The sequence below is a fragment of the Sebastes fasciatus genome, chromosome 6 (genome assembly GCF_043250625.1).
Source record: "Sebastes fasciatus isolate fSebFas1 chromosome 6, fSebFas1.pri, whole genome shotgun sequence".
Classification (NCBI taxonomy): domain Eukaryota; kingdom Metazoa; phylum Chordata; class Actinopteri; order Perciformes; family Sebastidae; genus Sebastes; species Sebastes fasciatus.
The window spans coordinates 33,946,308-33,968,511 of NC_133800.1; the positions used below are offsets into that span (position 1 = coordinate 33,946,308).

At 41.5% G+C, this 22,204-nt stretch overlaps 1 protein-coding gene across 1 annotated transcript in view; it reads right to left on the bottom strand.

The window, feature by feature from the left end:
- Positions 1-1,072: 1,072 nt before the first annotated feature.
- Positions 1,073-22,204, bottom strand: part of cfap299 (cilia and flagella associated protein 299) — an 89,815-nt gene continuing 68,683 nt past the window's right edge. Inside the window, exons 5-6 of the mRNA XM_074639437.1 lie at positions 4,664-4,793; positions 1,073-1,633 (exon numbers count right to left, since the gene is read on the bottom strand). Coding sequence (XP_074495538.1) covers positions 1,541-1,633; positions 4,664-4,793 — 223 coding nt within the window. The 3' untranslated portion in view covers positions 1,073-1,540. The remainder of the gene's footprint in view (positions 1,634-4,663; positions 4,794-22,204) is intronic.

Genomic DNA, 22,204 nt, shown 5'->3' on the forward strand with positions numbered 1-22,204 from the left:
TTGTTGAATACTCTATTTTGATTGGTCAATCACGGCGTTCTACGCTGTGTTATTTCTTTATAGCAGACCGTTGCTATGTATAACAGACCATTTGCTATGTATAACAGACCGTTGCTATGGGCGTAGTTCTGATATCAGACTATGGCGGACCGTTTTTGTGTCAAATTATTGGTGGTGCATTGCTGAGTTAAAAGTTGATGTATGTAAACATATTTTCTCCCGGATTACGGTCACAGTTTTAAACCCGTTGTTAACGATGTAAATTGAAACAAAACAAAACATGCAACAAAACTACTTGGTTCGGTTTAGTAAAAAAACACCATGGTTTTGTTTAAAATAACTATGGTTGTTACGTCATTAAGCTACGGATATAAAATAAAATAAGTGAACTTTAACTTTTGGTTTCACCCGGGACACCAAAAGCTGTTTTCCGGGTGGCATCTATCACCCCAACCTCTTCTGTATGCGGACTTTCGTGGACTGGCATTACAAACTATTTGTGATACGTCAAAAACAAACATATTTCGTGATAAAATTACATCGAAACTTATTCACAATGTACTTTAGTTGTATGGGAATGTCATTTTTAGGAGACAAGGCTGGTAGGACTGTACATAAACGCCTCCACAGAGCTGCTACATGTGCAGGATGTTTCCTTGTGACTAAAGGAAACTACGTGTCTGCAGAGTCTACAGAAAACTAATTTATGAACAAATAACAAAGGTCCTGTAATTTGTTAGCTTATAGACATAGATAATGTTACTTGTGGTGGGGCTGATTTTTACCATGTGTTTCAAAATAAGTTGTAAATCCGGAAATTAAAAGTGAGCACGTTGCTAAAAGTCTTCTGTACTTCCTAAATAAATCCTACAGCAGATTATTTGCAGCAAAGTCGTCTTCAATTAAAGAAATGCCATAGTGAATGACTAATATGTAAATGATAGAGCACTTTGATGTCCCGTAAAGTGTGCCTTGCATCTGGGAACATGCGGAATGCTTTAAGCCCATTACCCATTCTTCCAGTCCAATTGGAGCTACCGCAGCCTGGGGGAGGACATAAAAGCAACCCCCGTCATCTTTCAAAGCTCTTACGCCTTTAATTTGTTTAGACAAACAGCCCGAAACATGCCAGGCCAAACGACGGGACGGGCCCGGGGTCCCCGAGCAGGTTCCTTTCCTTCGGGGAATGCCAAACAAACTGGGCCAAACTGGGTCTTCACTAAACGGAATAAAGAAGAATTTAAGGCCAAAGAACTTTACAATAGGAAGGTCAAATCTGAAGTAACATAAAATGTCAGTTTATTTGCAGAGAAACTTCCAAGTCGTCACACTGGTCCGTCCACTTCTTCCTCTGGGAATCCTCAGTCTTAAAGCCTTTTTTTTTCTCACAGCAGCACCTCCACCCAGATGGCATGCATGATAGGAGGGCAACAGTCTGTAAATGATGGTGCGACTACAGCAGCTCGGTCAAATTAGAGGCTTCCAGTGCTCTCCAATATGTGCCATATGTACCAACGTGTCGGCTGCAGCCTTCTGAAGCTTAGACAGTCCTGATGTTGTGGTCGTAGATGACGACATGGATGTAGAGGTCCGACTGTAGGAAGGTCCTGTTGGAGTCCTCGCCTGGACCGGACTGGAACCCAGCACACAGTTAGAACAGTTAGGAGGTTCTTGTTTGGACGGCATTATCTACAGTCTATAAAGGTGCATTCAGACTACATGCAAAGTGAATTTTCACCTTGCTTCATTCACGTAAACCTGTGTTTATTCACTAAAAATGTGCCTGAGTGTGTTGACAGTTTGCACTTGGACTGATCTCAAAACTTATGTTTCTTTCCTTTTTCCTCTTAAATGGAGCATCTTTGCTCTTTTTTTTCAGCCGGTGTGGATTCATCAGTTCACAGCACCACTTACGCCTTTCCATGGACTTCATACACATTTGCACCTCCTCTAAAATTTGCTTTACTTTCGGTCTGAACACACTTCCGTATGTGACATTTTTAAAGCGGCATTAAGCAATTTTTGTGGGGCAGAAAGCAGTGTTCATTTGTTAACGAAACTATGACGAAATATATTCGTCAACGTAATTTTTTTCCCAATGACTAAGACGATGACGAGATGACACCGACGCCATTAAAGCTCTGTGTTTGTTTGACCCGTCCACCGCCCCTCCCTCCACCCCTTAGTGGACTTTCTCGCTCTTTATACTACGTCAGTTGCTCTGAGCGTCTAATAATGACGTGGATGGGTTTACACTGGAGTAAGTTGAAAGCCTGGTGCATCTCATAGGTTTTAAGATGCCAAGGGCCACTGACAAAGCGTTGGTATTTGATGCCCTGAGAATGAGACCAGGCTGCCAATGTTAATATAAAAATATCTCTTAATGCAGCTTTAAAATGTGAAAGCTGCTAGTAATTAATCAAAACCTCAGATACCCAGAACACATCTCTTTATAATAAGAGGTATATTAAAGGGGAGGCTGACAGTGACTGTAACGGTTCATTTTCCAAGATGTTTTGCGTTACGTTGAATGTCAAATGTGACGCGGCCCCACCGCTAAGATGTGAAGCTGCTACCAGCTGGGAACATTTATTCAAGGCTAAGTGTGTCAAAAGCTTCCAGTGGGAGTGGATCCATAGCCAACCATTACACTCAATTTACACTTTTACCTCAAACACACTTGTGGGTGTCCTAATAAGTGAGGCGGTCTTCCTTTGCGAGTTCAAAAGAGCGTCAATAAAAAAACAACTTCATAAACACACCGAGAGAAACGCCGGGGAAACTAAATGATAAGCATCTATTTTTACAGAAACCAAAATGTGTCATTATCGCTCACGTCATCCAAGTACTTGGATTGATTCAAACCATTGTCATAACTGAAATATGACAAACCCTCCACCACGCAACCCACTTTCTGGCTGGGATAGAAGAAGTGGTTACGGTATGACAAAGGCAGAGAAACAAACAAACCACCCAAAATGAGTCGATGTGAGTCTTTATTTTGGAAGTCTCCGCTGCGGATCTGTGGCCACATGCGCAGCTAGTGAGCTCATGGTGGGTTAAAAAGCCGGACGGTTCTACGCCGCTCCGTGCCGAGTCAATCTGGGCTGAGCTGAGCTGAGCAGAGCTGAGCTGGGGTTCTGGGCACCCGGGTGGTTTGCTGTGTCTGGCTTCCTCTGCCTTCTCTTGTGTTTTTAATAGACAAGCCTGGTCGGGGCGGTGCTCGACCGCAGCTAGAACACTGTGCTGCCATTTTGGCGCTTGGCCTCAAAAACGCAGTCCCCACAGCTCTGTCTGCAATTTCAAAATAGTTCAGCCCCACACCAACTACTTCCCTACCCCCCCAGCGAAGAGGGGAACTGGAGAGAAGGCAAGAAAAAAAAAAAACACAGTCTGTCAGTCGTTATTCTTCCAGGGCCCCTGTCAGACTCGGAGTGTGGAGGAAGCACCTGTCTCGACCCCTTGATCCTCCATTCTTTGTGCAGGTGGAAAGCAAATATCTTTCCCTCCCACTGATTTCTTTCTCTCTCAGTCTCTACGACGGATTCTCTTAGAGCGTGGGCTCCCTCTGATAATTACTGTGTCTGATATCTGAGGTTAATTAAGACTCGCTATAAACTAGGCAATTAGTAAAGTTGGCAGAGAAATGAAAAATAACTTCCAACATTTTTGCATTTAAAAGTGTAGACATAGAGAGAGGGTAAGGGCACTGAATGCAACAAAGGCCATATAATGCCGGGATTTGGGGACCGATTCGTTCCTCCCAAAAATCGTCAGCGAAGCCCTGATTTTTTGATGGTTCTAAAGATGATCTTTCCAGATATTCCTGTTGTGTGAGGTATGTTAAAAGCGTTTTTTACATCCACCAATCGGCTCGGAAGTCCATCCTGGCCGCAGCGATTTCAAATTGTAGACGTTAAACATGTTCAATATTTACGATCAGATAACCTGTTGTGTGTGGGGAACCCCGAGGATGACGCAGTCACGTGGGAAAGAACGATAGCCAATTGAGGACCAAGTTGACTGAAGAAGGAAGGACAACCACCTCCGTCATGGCGGCCACGGCTAAGGCATGATCTAATGCTAAACGCGAAGCATAAAGTAGTAGTAAGACGGAGCTCAGAAATGGAGATTTATATAATGTGTCTCCATGACTTCATCCATTATTTTTATTTTTTCTTCGGGAATTTTCAGTACAAAGTAGTGCAAAAACTAGCTAATTCTTTCTGCCCGTCGTCCGTCATGTTTGTTTAAAGTCACGTTTGATCACAAGATATTTTGCGAGATTTCCTGTTTGTTTTAGTCTCTTGTTGTTGATGAATAAATCTGTTAGTGTGTGGTGTTTTGCCAAATCGTTGCTCACCACACACTAAAGGAACAAAACTGTTAAATTGATCATAACATTTTTAAAATCTGTTAAGTGAAACAGGATGTTATGCGTACATGGAAAGTTAGTCACCTGAGCCACGAAGACAACAACATTTGTTTTTAAAGCAGCAGAAAGGCTTTTAAAATACTCTTTTTTTTTTTAGCCCTTTAGCCTTTTTGCTTTCCTGGGACATTTTTACAGCCGTGGAACAGGTGAACTCATCTAATTAGCGGTGCCATTTGTCCCCCTGGGGCTTAACAACAAAACAGGACAACAACAACAACTAAAACCTACCATGGGGTCCACATTCAGGATCTTTTTGTCCCTCTTGTTCTTAAAGAGGAGGCCGTTAGGGTCGTCGTAAATCACCTCAAAGTTGGGGCTGGAGTTGGACGTGGACACCTGTGTCTTCCAGTTGTAGTAGCTGTGGAGGAAAGGTAACAGTAACTGTCAGTTGACTGAGGTGAAGCCATTGTTTAAGCTTAAAGGTGCTTTCAAACAGTGCAATGCAACGGTACAGTGGAAGTCACACACAGTTGTTTGGGAAGAATCATTTGGAAAGATTTTGCTGTTTTTTAAATTCCTGGAAGTCGTACCAAGTATAGTAAGGTAACTACACGACTTACAGTAGTATTTTGCTGCCCGGCCATTTGGTTTGTTTTTGCTTTTGTGGGCCCACGCAGGCATGTTGCTTAAGAGAAACACATCTAAAAACCACGTATTTCAAGGAAAGGATGCCACCCATAGTATTCAGGCGGGCCAACTTTGGATGAGACTCTATGTAAAAAACAAATCTATACAGCCGCTTACGTTGCATTCTGTCTATCCTCTCTGTTGTGACGAACCTTCACTGCTCCTTGGGTTTCACAGTCTAAACAGGGCCTCACATACAGTCTGGATGTCGGATGAATGAAATAGACAATAACTCTACTTGCAGATGTTTGTGGCTAAAATGCTCCAAACACACAGTAAGTCAAAATGCTCAACAGTCGCTGTATTTCACTTGAATTTCAAAAGCATCAAAAGTTTTCATTTAGGTTGGGCTGTGGTTGGATGGTGGCATCGCTGCAACATAACACAGAATGAACAGATAGGACATGGCACTATTTTCCAGTTGTTGTTTGTCGATGGGTGACGATTGGTCTGCAATGTTTCAGCTCAGCCGATTAGACTGTTATCATGTCATTAAATGGGGGCGTTATCAGTGGTTATTACACAGCTTTTTTGAATACTCTGATTCTGATTGGTCAATCATGGCGTTCTACAGTTTGTTATTTCTTTATAACAGACCGTTGCTATGGGCACAGTTCTAATGTCGGACTCTGGAGGACTGTTTTTGTGTCAAGTTATTGATTTCTTAATTAAGTAGCCGTCGATCACAGAAAGAAGGAATAAAAGAAGACGACAGCGACCTCTAGTGGCCGTAGTAATTATGACAGGAGCAGAAGCAGAAGTCAGTGTAGTAGTGTAGACGGCGTTAAACTCTATATGGGGTGGAGGCTGCTTTTAACGCTTGATTTCTGCTTGCCGCATCCCTGAGGGTCTGTCCGCGCAGTCTGCAAAGTGACATCACACCATCAGACACGCCCATTCTCAGGGGTTCCATCTGCGCACATCTACATTTTTCTAACTACGTGGCGAAAAATGGAGAACTTTAAGGAGTTTTGAGAGTGTCGGTTTGCTGCGAGAAGAAATCCGCACAGACGTTAAAAGATTTAAACGTTTCCTTGTCACGATTCAATGTCAGCTCATGTCTGTGCGGCGTCCTTGCGGTAAGTATAACTGAAGCTTAAGCCAAAACACAATGTGTTTCCCTAAACTTAACTAAGTAGTTTTGTTGCCTAAACCTAGAGAAGTTTTGTTTGTGTTCAAAACGTAACGTTTCGTGCAGTTTTACGTGTTAGAACGGGTTGCTTTTAAGTTTTGCTTTCACTTTTACAACAATAATAGGCATAGTAGGCCCTTATGACCCACATCTATGAGGCTTATAGCGACAGATAATGCATATTTAATGTCTTGATAGCAGTGGAATCGGGTTTGACTATGCACACAGGATAACAGTGGATAGAAATGTTTTCTCCCTCTCTCTTCCTAAGATAAAAAAAGTATTAAAAACTCTTAGTAATAATACATACGTTTTGCATGTAAGATTTTATAAGACTGACACTCAGTGGTAGTGGTGTGTGCCAACCGACCATTTGGTATTCTGCTTTTCAGGAACATTTTCCTTTATAGGCTCTCACAGCAGGAGGGTTTAAAACAACACAAGCACCATATTGAGGTCATGACTTCGCCTGTTTCACGGAGGAAAGAAAACTTCACGGATTACAGAGCGCTACACAGCCATTGTTATCAAATCAATATTCAACAGCAGGTTTATAAAAGATCTTTGCTATGCAGAAAAGAAAGGAAAGCAACCTGCAGAGTCAAGTATCTTTTGTACGAGAGGCAGAAGTTAAAAAGTCTGTTTCCAATTTGATTGTGAGGGCGCTGTGTTGGAGTTCGCCAAGCCAGGCATTAAAGTAAAGCTGTGGCTAATAAGCAATTGAAACCAAAGAAAGGGTTGAATTCCAAAATAAATGACCGATTAATTTACAGCATCCGATTGGATCGCGCTCTGCTTTTAGGGTTTCTGTTATTTTTGATTCAGCGGAGCAATAGTGTGCAGCTCTCTGAGAGTCAAAAATTATTTATATAAATTAACACATTTAGCATGCGCATGAAGTTGAGGATGTGATTTATTACTCCTTGATGAGGTAGTGTTTATCCCCGTCAAATCATTCATCATCTAAAGCTTCTCCAGCGGTTTGATGGAGGCAACATGCTCGTCGAAGAAAAGAAAAACATCCAGAGCAGCTTGACATTTTTTAGCCATAAAATTGGCAGATCTTCTGTCTTTGTTGATATGAAATACGAGGCTGGTTGGAAGTTGAGACACCTCATTGAGGTAGTGTTGAATACTGCATTGTTCCCATGTTAAGTTTGGATTCAGCACAACGTTTCAGCTGAGAGGAGCCAGGCGTGGAAACAAAAGACACAAAGTCTTTGGTTTAACTTTGTTAAAAAAAAAAAAAAATGCAAAATCAATTTTAGTGCTCCATCTGTTTTTAAGTTATCAGATAAATTTGGGACATCTTTATCAAATCACTTTTTCTTTGTATTGTCCAAATTGTTATTCTTGTGCTATTGTTCGGGAATGTGTTATTTTTCTGTGAAACATTTATGATACCTTGTTTTGAAAATTGATATACAAATACAGTATTATTATTGTTATTACAGCATGACATGTTTGAAACCTTTATCCCTACTGATCATTTAAATTCAAGAAAAGTTCTTAGAATAAAAGGCAAACTGGCAAAAAGCCAACAAAAGCGTCAATAACACAACTGCGGTAACAGGTTTGTAAACGTCTTTTCACCTGTCATTTAATGCCATGTCATTACAGTGAGATGGTCGTGGTTGTTTAGGCAACAAACCCACTGAGGTCCTGTCTACATGTATACAGATATTCTTAAAAACTGACATTTTCTCCTGTTTAATAAAAAAAATATCTGTCAACATGACCTTCGCTTTGCAAAATATCGCCGTCCACACTCGACCGCAAAAACGGCTCCAAACGCTAGCCCTTTTGAGTGTTTCAAACCTTGCCTTCAATCACCCAAAAGTACATTCAATCACCATTCGGCCTCCACATGTTTAATGTGTTCCCTGCTCCCTGATCTTTGTTATTGTTTCTGGCGCATGCTCATTACACAAAGCAACAATGGGCATGCACGAAATGAGGAGAGGGCATCATCGTTTCCCAAACGCTCTGTTTTACACGTCCACACAGATACAAAGTAACCAGAGTTTTTAAACGTTAGAAGGTGTTTTCAAAAACATGCGATTTTGTGACTCAAAACTCTGTTTGCGTGTGGACGAGAGGCTGAAACGTAGAGGTAAATATCCGTTTAAAAAAAATATCTGTATACATATAGACAGGGCCTTAGTTACACTGAATTCACACCAGAGCAGCAGCAAAGTGCGACCTGCGGCGAGCTGCCGTGCATTGTCTATGCAAAGCTCCCAAGCTGCGGTCGTTTGATTCTGGGACGAAGTGCGGCCAAACTAAAAGTTGGCCAGTTGGGTCCAGAGAGTACCCGCAGCCAATTAGTAAACAGATCCTGGGACTCATGTGACATGTTGACCTATGTTACAAAGATTATATTCCCGTCTGAAACAGATGAATATGCCTCCCGGCCGCAGAAAAATTTAATTATTACGGCGAGCCGCACTTCGCCGCTGCCTGGTGTGAATTTGGCATTAGGTTAAGAAAAAACATCATGGTTGGGCTTAAAGTAAATACGTACATAAACAATGTAACATAAGTGAGGAAAACACGTCACAAACATCAATGAAGTAACTTCAAAATAACTCCACCTCCCCTTCCACCCGCCATAATCAGTCTTTCTCACTTTTTATTCTACGTCACTAGCTCTGAGCGTAGCATATTTACATGGACGTGTTTACACTGCAGTCAGTGAAGACTACCCAGCGTTGTTATTGAACGCAAAACGACTCACAAATTGCCGTGTCATTCATTACGCCATACACCATTTGGCGAGACCGGGCTGGCTGGCTGTTCATATCATAGTAACACAACTCCACATGTCATACTCTGAGGCGCTGAAGGTTGCTCTAGCGGGCCTCGGCTGCTCCCCAGCAGCAGTTTGTGGTCCAAGAACAAAGTTGGACCTCGGGGAGGAGGCTCAGTGTAAATCTGGGAAGAGGCACGTTATGTTGGGGGGGCTGAGTGGGCCGAAGCTGCAGCAGCAAGTTGTAAATATGGGACCAGAACACAATGGAGAGGTGCCAGCATGCTGCAGGTTATATTCCCCTTGCTGTGATGCTTTACTGGAGCCAATACATGACAAACAGCAGGTATAAAGTATTAATGACCTGCACTATGTAAAATACATCTCAAAATGTTTACATTTACATTGGGAGGCCTCTGCAATCTTTGAAATATTCTGGCTGTTTGGCCGGTTTCAAGATGTTTTCTGCAGGATGTGTTTCAGAGGTAATCTCTCGTGGCACATAAAACCCGTTTGCAAATACCCATTTGCATTCGAGCCATAAAAATATGTACTGACTGCAACATATTAAGCATGCCTGCTACAAATTACAAGCAAACATATAGTACAAGCAATATAAAAACTTACCCATGTGGCCTTTCCAAAACCCACAGACCCCTATGCAATTTTGGGAAATGTAAATACATATTTTTGCAGAATGGTCCGTTTTTGAATAGCTATGAAAAGGGCCAGCTATTCCAGCCAATAGGGAGAGTGACTGACTTCACTGCTGGTATCCTGGCAACATGGTTTTCCTGGATTGATCACTTGTCATATTTCCTAAGACAGTTATTCAAAGTAAGTGGAAAGGATTGATCTCCTTGTGAGCCTCTGGAGGCTCGCACCGAGACCCAGATCCAACTTTTGGGAGAAAGATTCAGTCTATTTGTAGACCTAAAAGACTTACATTTTGACTAGTAATTTGCTTATAAAGACTTGTGACTTGACTTGGACTTGCAATCAAGCACTTGAGACTTGAGACACTTCATACTTGCTCTGACAGACTTGGGGCTTGGACTTGTCTCGATGGACTTTAACTTGATCAAATGACAGACTTGAGGCTTGACTTGGACTGTCTCAAATGTCTTGATGCCTTCTCTGAAACACTTGAAAATTGACTCGATTGACCTTAACTTTAGACTTGACCTGTACTTGTTTTGACTTGGACTTTTCTTGATGGACTTTAACTTGGAAATTGACTTGGACTAGTTTCAACAGCCTTGAGACTTGACTAAGAGTCTCGATTTACTTTTCTTGGACTTGTCTTGATGAATCCAACTTGATATTTGACTTGGACTCGTCTCAAATGACTGACATAAGGCTCGATTTGGACTCGTCTCGAATGTCTTGATACTTTCTCTGAAACCCTTGAAAACCCTTTAACTTCACACTAAATTCAGACTTATCTCAAATTACTTGAGACTTGACTTGGGCTTGTCTCGGTGGACTTTAACTTGGGACTTGACTTGGATTTGTTTCAAATGACATGAAACTTGACTAATTGTCTCGAATTATCTTGGTTGATTTAAACTTGATACATGACTTGGACTTGTCTCAAGTGACTTGATACCTTATCTGAAACACTTGTGAGCTGACTTTAACTTGACAATAAATTTAGACTCAAATTAGTTGAGACTTGACTTGGGCTTATCTCAAAGGACTTTAACTTGGACTTGTTTCAAATGACCTGAGACTTGACAAAGACTTGTCTCGAATTCCTTGAAACTTTCCTTGGACTTGTCTTGATTGACTTCAACTTGAGACTTGATTTGGACTTGTCTCAAATGAACTGAGACTCGACAAAGACGTGTCTTGAATTACTTGAAACTTTCCTGGGCCTGGTTGTGATTGACTTCAACTCAAGATTTGACTTGGACTTGTCTTGATGGATTTAACTTGGGAATTGACTTGGACTTGTTTCAAATGACTTGAGATTTGGAAAAGACTTGTCAGGAATTACTTGAAGCTTTCCTTGGACTTGACTTGATTGACTTCAACTTGAGACTTGACCTGCACTTGTTTCCAATGACTCAAAACTTGAGAAAGACTTGTTTCGATTTACTTGAAACTTGCTTTGGACTTGTCTTGATTGACGTCAATTTGGAAATTGACTTAGATTCGTTTCAAATGACTTGAGACTTGACTAAGACTTGTCTCGAATCACTTAGAACTTTCCTTTGACTCGATTGACTTCAACTTGATACTAGACTTGGACTTGCCTCCAATGACTTGACTTGTGACTTAGCATTGTCTTGATTGACTTTGACTTAGATTTGCCTCGGACTTGAGGCTTGCCATGGACTTGAAACAGGACTTGGACTTGGTTCAAATGACTTGACTTGTACTTGGCTCAAACAATCTTAAAATCAGTATGGTAGAGAAACACATAAACCGTGTTAGAAGATTTTCTCCATATTGTCCACTTCCAGCAGGCTCTACTATATTTTGATGCAACGAACTTCTGAACACGTGACGCCATCTGATGTCTCAGATATGCGTCGACCGTGTCCTTCCAGCTTCCGGAGTAATCTTCCTCTCCAGTTAAACACATGCACTGGACGCCTCCGAACAGCCTGAACTGTGTGGGGAAATACACTGATGCATAAAATTATAAGGTATGATAGGACGAGAGGTCTGGCATTCTTTTTCAAGATGCCAACAGAGCTGAGTAGAGCAGGTTCAGAATAGACTGCTGCAATGCCCCAATTATGAAATACAAATTGAGGTTTTTCCCCTAAAACTCAGAGGAAAATTATATTGTCTGAGACTTGCTTTCAGACACATGCATACTTCTTCTCTTTGTAAATTAGATCCGACAGCGTTTCAGCGACTATTTATACCGAAATGCCATACGACAATTAACATTTTTTTGGTGGACCACTTTTATTCCATGGTGAACCGCTTACTTTTGCAAGAGAAACGGGACAGATGTGAGATATTTTAGCACTGAACATGAAAAAGACTGACGAAAGTGTAAGAAAAAAAAACAGTTTTGAAGCAATGCCGAGAATTTTGTTCATACGTTACTTGGATGTGTTTATTGGACCCACCTCCCTCACTGTCCCATATGAACTGTCACCGGGGCAACTAACTGCACGGTCGGTGCACATTTGGTCACAAAGAAAGCTCCGGCAGCTGGATGGCACCACACCCAGACACATGGACCAGTAAAAGTGTGAGAACCTGGATTTGGTGGAAACAATGACGGTGCTCTCCTGGTTCCCTATGCATTTAACCATGGCTGTTCGACACGTGCACTGTGTCCTTTCACTTTCCATAGTTACCGTGCTTAGCTCTATTGTTATCTCCAGGCGGTCATTTTCCAGGGTAATGTCAACAGTCTCATTATAGGGCTCGGAGGAGCTGGACTCTCTGCGCTGGATGATATATATCATAAAAGAGCAAATACCTTGCATGTGTATTCGTTCAGCTGTTTTTTTTTTCTGTAGTGGCTGAAGAATACAAGTCCAGTAAGTGTTTCTGAAGTTAATGTTTCCAGTGTAAATCACTAAAGGCCTCTTCAGCGTTGAGAGGCAGAGTGTAACGAGTTGAATTTACTGTTAAGCCTTCTGGGGGTGTCATGGGTCTGATTCAACGACAAATCACAGATGGGCCGCGTCCAGTTGGCAACCCCATTAACAAACCCTACATCTAACCACCCACCAACACACACCTTTGTTTTCTCATTATTTTTGGGTTTCATCTGGGAATTAAAATACAAGCAGCTTGTGAAAATTGGGTACTTCAGTGCTTTTGAGTTCACGTTTTGTCCCTTTTGTTGTTTGACAAAAAAGACTGATATGAAAAAATGGGGGGAAATCAGGTTCAAGTAGAAAATAATACAAACATTTCCCTGACTATCAGATTAAAATGAATAATTAATGCAGAAATCAGACTGTAAAAATAACATTTGCATTGCAAACACTATCCATCGGTACCAACCATGTCATACTAGCTTGTTGAGAAGGAGGTTAAATAGCGCTCCACACTTATGCTATATTTTGGTGAGGAAAAACTGTCATGGCCATTTTCGAAAGGGTCCCTTGACCTCTGACCTCCAGATATGTGAATGAAAATGGGTTCTATGGGTACCCACGAGTCTCCCCTTTACAGACATGCCCACTTTATGATAATCACATGCAGTTTGGGGCAAGTCATAGTCAAGTCAGCACACTGACACACTGACAGCTGTTATGATTTGAGCATATTTTATATGCTAAATGCAGTACCTGTGAGGGTTTCTGGACAATCTGTCATTATTTTGTGTTGTTGATTGATTTCCAATAATAAATATATACATACATTTGCATAAAGCAGCATATTTGCCCACTCCCATGTTGATAAGAGTATTAAATACTTGACAAATCTTCTTTTAAGGTACATTTTGAACAGATAAAAAAAATGTGAATGTGAATGCTGCTTGTTTATTTCAAATCATTGTCAACTGAAAACATCTGGATTAAAGACTGTTGGTCGGAGAAATGAAGAAACCTGAAGTTGTCTATCAGGCCTTCCATCAGATCTACACACACACACACACACACACACACACACACACACACACACACACACACACACACACACACACATAAGCCAGAGCCATTACATAACGCGGTGACACAACTGGGTGTTATCCCATATTCCATTTGACTGGAGCTCAAGAGGCTAATAGCGCCTTGTCTGAGGGAGGTCAGGGGTCAACCTCTGTTTGTAAAAAGGGCCTAGAAAAATACAAGCGACTGGCCCAATACCTTCACTCCTATTCTCACTAATGCTCACTAAAGCTGCTGTCCGATTTTAGAAATGTTATTGCTTAATTCCAACTCATACTGTAGGAGTAAATTGTCTGCGATGTGAAGCCAAAGCTCTTGATTTATGTGCTCACACTGTACGGTCCGATCGTCAAGCCACCATCTGTGTGCTCACACTGTAAAATAGAAAATAAAACGTCCTATGGGCTTCTGTGGACCGTTCTGGCTGTTGATAATTGCTTGCCGAAGTCTGTATGTTTGGGCCGTTACACACCGGGGGCGTGATAAATAAACAAGCAAAAATATGAAATATTCACCTGTGAATATTATATATCTAGGGCTTTTATTGTGAAAGGTAAGAACAGAAGGAGTGGATCTGGTCTGCGCTGGCTTTGTCAAAGTTGAAAGGAGTAATAAAGTTTGTCATCTTGGTTTGGACTACGGAGCCTCTGTGTTGTTTCATAAATATAGGCGCAACTCAACCTGTTTGGCACAATGTGATTGGTTGATACCTTTATTCTGCAAAAGCTCAGAAAAATCAACATTGTTCCGAAAAAAATTATGCTGCTTTTTCACCGCATAATATTCACGATCTAGTATTCTTTAATTTGCACGGAAAAAACAATGCTGGTGTATAAAGGACTTTACACCAGCGTGCTTCACAATAATGTTAAGAGGGCAACGTCTGCCAACGTTTCTCTCGTTCATATCGGTCGTGATAGGAGGAGGAAACATCAAAGAGTATGCTGTCGCCACAGCTCGCCCAACCTGGCCTCCATATTTTCCGTCCACATGACGTGTTATGTCACCATGGCAGTTTCAGACGCTCTGTTTGCCGTGCGGCAGGAGGCGCTTCGAAAATGTCAGTTTGCTGTAAAGAGAAACCCTCACGGAGTATAAAAAGATCCAAACATTTCAGCTCATGTCCGTGTGACCATCCTTGCGGAAAGTATTTCAGAGGCTTGAGACGGCCGAGCAAAATCCAAACGTCTGAAAGCCGGGAGCAGTTGATCGTGCCATGATCGGACCTCGCTCCCCTCTGTACACGGCATAGCAAACGACGCCCAACGAAGCGTACCGTATGAGAAACATGCTCAAATCGTTCAGCGTATGCTCATCAGTCCGGTATGATAACACTTTAACGAAAAAGATTTATGGTCACTGATGAGAGTTTGTGTAATATTACAGTCCTATTTTAAATGTGTGACATCCATCATTTCACAAGTTAAATCTTAAGTACACGGCCAGCAGCCCATCACACTTGGCAGGAGGTCTCTGGTGATCCTACTGCTGGTGGAACAACGAGTTAATCTATCAAACACAGTCCAAACAGTATCAGCACTGAGAACAAACAGCCTGACTGGATTTAACCCCGAGGATCCAGCCAATGAAGTATGTGTGCGCCATGTGTGAAGATCAACACACGTGACGCGGAATGTTCCGGCTTACCAGCAAATATTTATCAAGCTGGCAGACTCTACTACGATACGATATCCCCCCCCCTCGGACACAATGCTTTCAGGCCGAGCCGCCAAATCACCTTCGGAGCTGGAACAGTTTCTCTTTTGTATTAAAAGTTAATAAAATAGGACAGCAGTGCAAATATTTTCACAGCGGAAAATGAAGCCAGACACACAGGTGCATTGCAGAGGCTGAGCGCGGAGGCAATATGGTTTTGGCTTCGGAGGAGGCATGCGCTGTGTTTCCACCGAGCAGATCCTTCAACTTCAATCTTTCAGGCTGTCGCCAAACGCACGCAGGGCAGAGCGAGGAAACTTTATATGATCCAGCATTTCAAAAAAAGCTGTTTGAATTTGAACGATTCTATGAATAATAAATTATTTATATCGTATTGCTGACTTCAGACGTATTTGTATTGTAGTGTAACAGACTGCACCAATTTAAAGAGGAAAAGAATCAATTAGGACTACCATATATGTCAGATGTTGTCCAGCCTCTTAAAAGTCGACCAAACACAGCGACCGGAGAGGGAGAGAGAGAGAGATAGAGAGAGAGGAAGGAGGGGAACAGCCAGAGTGCATAAACAGATGGTCACTTTGCTGGGGGAACATTAAATAGACATCAGAGATGCTGTAGGCACATCTGGAGTGGCAGGAAGCTGGGTGCACGGAGCTGCAGATCTGTGGGATAATTAGATGAGGGTCAGGACTTTAGTGTGTGTATATTCATGTGTGTGTGTGTGTGTGTGTGCCTGCGCTGAAAGCTCAGAGTAAAAAGTAATGGAGAGACAATGAAGATTTAACCTGTAAACATGCGATAGTGTATATTTTAAACAGTTTCTTTACCCCACATGTGCAGTATCTGTGTCACATTTTGGTTAAATGTATTTAAAGGCTTCACTCAGTTTGCCCTGAAGATACAGGAACTAAAACAGACCAGATTCACATGTGTGTCTGAAAGCTATTGTCTCTGAGAAGCCAACCCGATTTCATGGGAAGATGTATAAATAGCAACAGCATTTTAAGGACAATTGGTGTGTCATGAGGATGCATTTTAGGCTTTTTGCACCTAATTCAATGCCACTTTGTTGCCATGGAATAGTAAAAACATTGCGACTTTCACCCGTGAGACCGGTGTTTGTGTCCCGTGTGCAACCAAAAGTAACATATCAGTATTCTTACGTACACGTATGTAGGAATACTGATATGAAACAACCCGATATAATAGACCCGCCTGTCCAGAGGATACAGTAGTGTGTCAGTGTCACGTTTTGCCTTGCCGAGGCGTGAATATTGCACGACTGTATAAAGGTGCGGTACCAGCAGAGGGCAACAAAACCACTAAGTTAGGTTTAGGAAACCATCATGGTTGGGCTTAAAATAACTACATAAACTAAGTAAAATATGTATGTAAACGATGTAACATGAGTATGGAAAACACGTCACAAATGTCACTAACGTAAGCAGTCTTGCTCGCTTTTTATTCTACATGACTAGCTCTGAATGTAGCATATTCACGCGAATGTGTTTGCATTGTAGTCCGAACAGACTACATGGCGTAAAATGACACGCCAAAAGCAATAACTGCGTTGTTATTGCACACAAAATGACTTATAAATGGCCGTGTCATTCGTGCGCCATTTGGTGAGACCGGGCTGCAAAGCAGTTCCATAGTCTAACTAGAAGGGCACTCAGAGAGCGCAAACCTTCGCCAAGGCTGTTACCATAAGTGAAAAGAATGCGTGTATCCGCCCTGTGATTCAAATGTAATGTGTCCTTCCTTGGTCCATGCTACATCTTTTCACCAAGTTTCATGAAAATCAGACCAGTAGTAATCCTGCTGGCAAACAGATAAACAAACTGAACCAAAAACACAACCTCCTTGACGGAGGTAATAAAGCTACAGTCATTCACACCTTTGTAATTTTTGCAAATTTGTGTCAATTATCACCACTTAAAGGTGCTAAATGCGAGATTGGGAGCATTTCTATTGCCTCCGCACGGCTCTCAACATGGTGAGCACTTCATTTCCTGTATTCTGGTGAATTTTTATACACCAATTTCTGCATTTTCTGCAAGTTAAGGTAGAAATGTCTTTATCTCTTGAGGTGAGAGGTCAAGGAGATCCCTTTGAAAATTGCCATGACAATCTTTCCTCGCAGAAATTTAGCCTAACTTTGGAGCCTTATTTAGCCTCCTACCCGACAAGCTAACATGTTTCATTTGATACCGATATCTTCACTCTAGCTCTAAAACTGAGCCCGCTACAACCTCTTAAAGACAGGAATGTCGGCCGGGATCGCAGAGGGTTTGATAATTATCTTTTAGGGGTGATGAGATGAAATGTAGGTATGCTTGAGCACTCCAAAAAGAATTTAAAATCGGCAATGAGAGCAGTGCAGAGCGGCAAGCCATGAGCTAGCTAGTGGGGCACACCCTCATGCACAAATATGAACTAAAAGCACTCACAGCCGGCCCGGCGACGTCAACAAAACACAGAGAAGCTCTGATTACAACACACTCAGACTGAGAGCGACTTCATTCTCTGCTCAGGTAGACATTACTCTACTATATCTTTACATAGACAATAGTTGTTTTCTACTATATTAATACTCTGAATATCATTGAGAAACTTTAATATTACAAACGTTTTTCACAAAAAGTGTATTAATATTATCACCAATTTTGCTTCTCTTGTTATGTGGTTTTGTGATATTAACTTAACGCCTACTTAGACGTAAACTTTCTACAGATGCAACAAGGAAAATGCTGTGCTTGATTTACTTTAACCAGGTTTCCCAGGAGGTCAGAGGCTTACAACATATGCCTTTACAAATGATGTTTATATGTCCCACCCACCCAGTGTGCCTGCTAAAATAAATCAAGTCCAGTGTTCAACTGATTTTGGCTCCTTGCTGCTCCCATAGAGTCGATGCAAAGATCCTGGAGGTGACGGAGAACGTATAAGGAAACTGAAAATATGTATTTTAAAAATATAAGAGCAGACGAGACGACCAAACACAGAGGTCCATTAATGACAAAAGTAATTTGCAATGGACGTAAAATTGCTGCAAACTGCATTTTCATATGATTAATAAGTACACGTATTTTAAGTTGGAGCAGAAGGTTGAGGTAGGAAATAACGGAGGGAAGAAAGGAGGGAAAAAGTTGAAAAGATCTTCTGCACATAACTTTGTGCTGTTAAAAAATGTAGAACTTAAAAAAGGGATGAATTGAAGGAAAAGGCTTGATATGTTTAGTCTTTAACATCCAGTTTGTCTCATTATTTTTGCAAAGGACTTTCAAACCAGTTACGGTAAGTACCGCTGTTTACATTTTACATTATCGATATTTTCCTCCATTAATTTTTCTTCTTCCCGTCTTTTAAATTCACATACTTCACTCCAGGGAGATACTCTGCTACTGCTTTTTTTTTGCTTTTTTCCTCGAGACGTTGCAGACTGTGTACGTGAACCTATCCACCCTTCCTTGCTGGAGGTGGGAGGTGGAGGCCGGAGCTGGCGCTGGTGTCGCCGCTCTGTGTTCTTTGTGGCTGTGGAGGAGGAGGAGGGACAGGATTCAGAGTCCTGCGGTGGGAGGTTTAGTGCACTGAGTGGGCAGCAGCTCCAGCATCTGCTCCCTCTTAGCGGCAACCACACTGGGTGTTATTGTTCCCGACAGAGATGAAAAAAAAAAGCAGGAGGGGGGTGACAGAGGAGGGGAGAGAGAGGGGGAGAGGTAGCAAAGCATGGAACGCGAGGTTAGAAAAGTAGAGAATAAAAAGACAGAGAGATGTGTAAATGTGATGTTTAGTGTGTGAAAGAAGAGACAGACAGAGGGAGGTGAGATGGAGGGAGGGCAGGGAGACCCGTGTAGGGGGGGGAAGCCTCATAAAAGCATCATTAGGGAGTAGTAGGCTGCACCTCCAGGCATGCTCGCCCAATGACTCACACCTACAGCTTGTTAGGGCTTCCACTCGGCAGAGACGAGGCCGGGTTCAAGGCCACAAGCCGAGTTTGTGTGTCAGAGCTCATGGTGAGAAATGGATAAATAAAACAACAAAGCTTTGCATGTCTGACACGTTGGTTTCAATGAAAAGGAAAACCACTTCCAAAAATAAAACACAGACTGGCATTCTTGTTGTCCCTTCAACTGCTGGAGCAAAAACACTTTTTCTATATCGCACTTAACACGGATGTTGCGCATAGGAAACTGAGGATCCCTGTGATATCCTTTAAAGTGCCAGTGAAACGGATGATAAAGAAGCTTGGCATCTCTAATGTGACGTAGTGAAACAGAATATTTGAGCAGTATACAATTACAAAAAGGATTTAAATCAAGTCCTTTGCATTCAACACAAAGCTACAGCAGCACACACCTCCCTTGTCGCTAAAAGTTGAAGATTGATTGATAGATGGATCTACCTTAAAGGACGATTTGTCAAGTATTTAATACTCCTATCAACATGGGAGTGAACAGATTTATTACTAGAAATCAATTAACAACATAAACAATGACAGATATTGTCCAGAAACCCTCACAGGTACTGCATTTAGCATAAAAAATATGCTCAAATCATAACATGGCAAACTGCAGCCCAACAGGCAACAACAGCTGTCAGTGTGCTGACTTGACTATGACTTGCCCCAAACTGCATGTGATTATCATAAAGTGGGCATGTCTGTAAAGGGGAGACTCGTGGGTACCCATAGAACCCATTTACATTCACATATCTGGAGGTCAGAGGTCAAGGGACCCCTTTGAAAATGGCCATGACGGTTTTTCCTCGCCAAAATTTAGCGTAAGTTTGAAGCGTTATTTAACCTCCTTTATCATAAAGCTAGTATGACATGGTTGGTACCGATGGATTTCTTAGGTTTTTTAGTTTCATATAATACCAATACTACCACTACTTCAGTATAGCTTTAAAACTGAGCCCACTACACAGCCCTAATAAAAACACAAAGAAGAATTTTTGCATATATTGTTAAATGTGTGGACAATATGACCGGGGAGGGGATCTAAAAGGGTTAAAAATGCATTTTATCTCGACTTTAATTATTGGCTTATAAAACTAGAGAACACTGTTATATTCTCAAAATGTTTGCAATCATTAGTGAAATATGGATGTTTTTCTTGTGACAATCCAAATACTGTTGTTGAATGACAGGACTTTGTATGTGTGTCATTATTTAAGAACGTGAATAATGGCAGTATGCAGTAAATCTTTTTTTACAACTTCAGTCTTACTTTTCTAGTTTTGGCCATTGTTCCAACAACAGTGAGCCATTCAGACAGTCTCTACATAAACCGCAAGTTTAACCATCATACCTAAACCACTGGTTTTCAAATTGGGGACCGGGGACCCCCAGGGGTCCTTGAGGAGGTTCCAGGGGGTCCCCAGCAGAAAGAGGAATAATTTATTTCCACTATAATTCCATCCATAAGTAACCCAGTGACATCAAATATGACTATTTTGGTCATGGGTTTCATACACTTCATGTAATAAAACATCTAAAAGCATAAATCTTATCAGATGTGGGTCCGTGGTCTAAGTTGTGTCGGTTTAGGGGTCCTTGATGAGGAACAGTTTGGGACCCACTGACCTAAACAACATATCTGGAAGTGAAAACAAAGCTTAAAGTTAGAAATCATTGTGCAAACTCTCCACTGAAATACCAATGGTATGGTTTTCAGAGCTTCTAGAGAGCTACTGTACCTCGTGGTTCAGCTGTGACCTTACTGTAGTGGCTCCGGCGAGCACTTTTACAATGCCATGAAAAATGATAACGGTCATTTCAGGTACGCTCTGTATCATTTTCACTTCCAAATACTCGGATATTATGGTCACACTGGGGATTTGTTTACAACCTCTGTGATCGTAATGTTCGCCCCAATGGCCTCTGCTGTAAAGAGTAACTCGTGATTTGGCTCTGATTCAAGCTGAGGAGTAGAAGTTCACGTCCTTAACAGCAGGAATGACGGTCAAAACTAAGAAGGTCCAGATCAGGGACGAAGGCCTGGTTTACCTTTCGACTCTGTCCGTGATCTGCCCAGTGTCAGTGAGGTTACACAGGGTGCATGTCATTTGGCTGAACTCTGAAAATAACCATGTAACACACACTCTCATTACTCCCCTTGTCTAGTCATGTTTGTCCTCATGGGATTTTTCGCACGTATCTGAAATGTTGGTAATATGTTACTATGCACGAGCATGTGGAATGTGGGAATGGTTTTGGCTCCGGTAATTTGCTGACAGCTCTCTGTGTACACATCTCCTGATAGACAACGAATTACAAAGAAAGACCAGATTTTAGCTTTCACCTGTAAGGTCAGCAGTTCACTTGTGGCTTGGCCTAAAATGTGTGATTGGCACAGATGCAGGTAGATGTTCGACATACAGTACATGATGTATCGTTGCTAAATGTGCCAGGTTTAAAGCACCTGAATCACTTGGGTTTTAAACTTAAAGCAGCTATGTGTAGAATTTATGAGATTACAGCATTTTTTAAAAAGTATTCCAATGTCTTTTTAGTATGATAGGGCCATTGTAGTTAAAAAAGAAAAAGATAATAATTACGGAGCCGGGGAAGGGGGTAATATTCTCAGAAAAAAAATCAGAATTTCCAAGATTAAAGTGGCAAATTTAAAAAAAAACAACTCACAAATTTGCGAGATTATAAAGTCATAAATTTACAAATTTGTAATTTTTTTTCTCATATATTTGTCACTTTAATCTCAGAGAATATCAAAGTTTCTTACTCGTAAATTTATGACTTTAATCTCAGAAATTCTGAGTTTTTTTCTCCCCCTCCCCCAGCTCCTTAATTATATATTTTTTTACCTGCAATGGCCTTAATATGCCGTTGTCCTAAAAAAACACTCATACTATTGGAATAATTTAAGAAAATGCTGTAATCATGTAACAAATCTACACATCGTTGCTTTAAATTTTAAAACCCAAATTTGCAGGTGCTTTAAACCTGGCACATTTAGCCACGATACTTTATG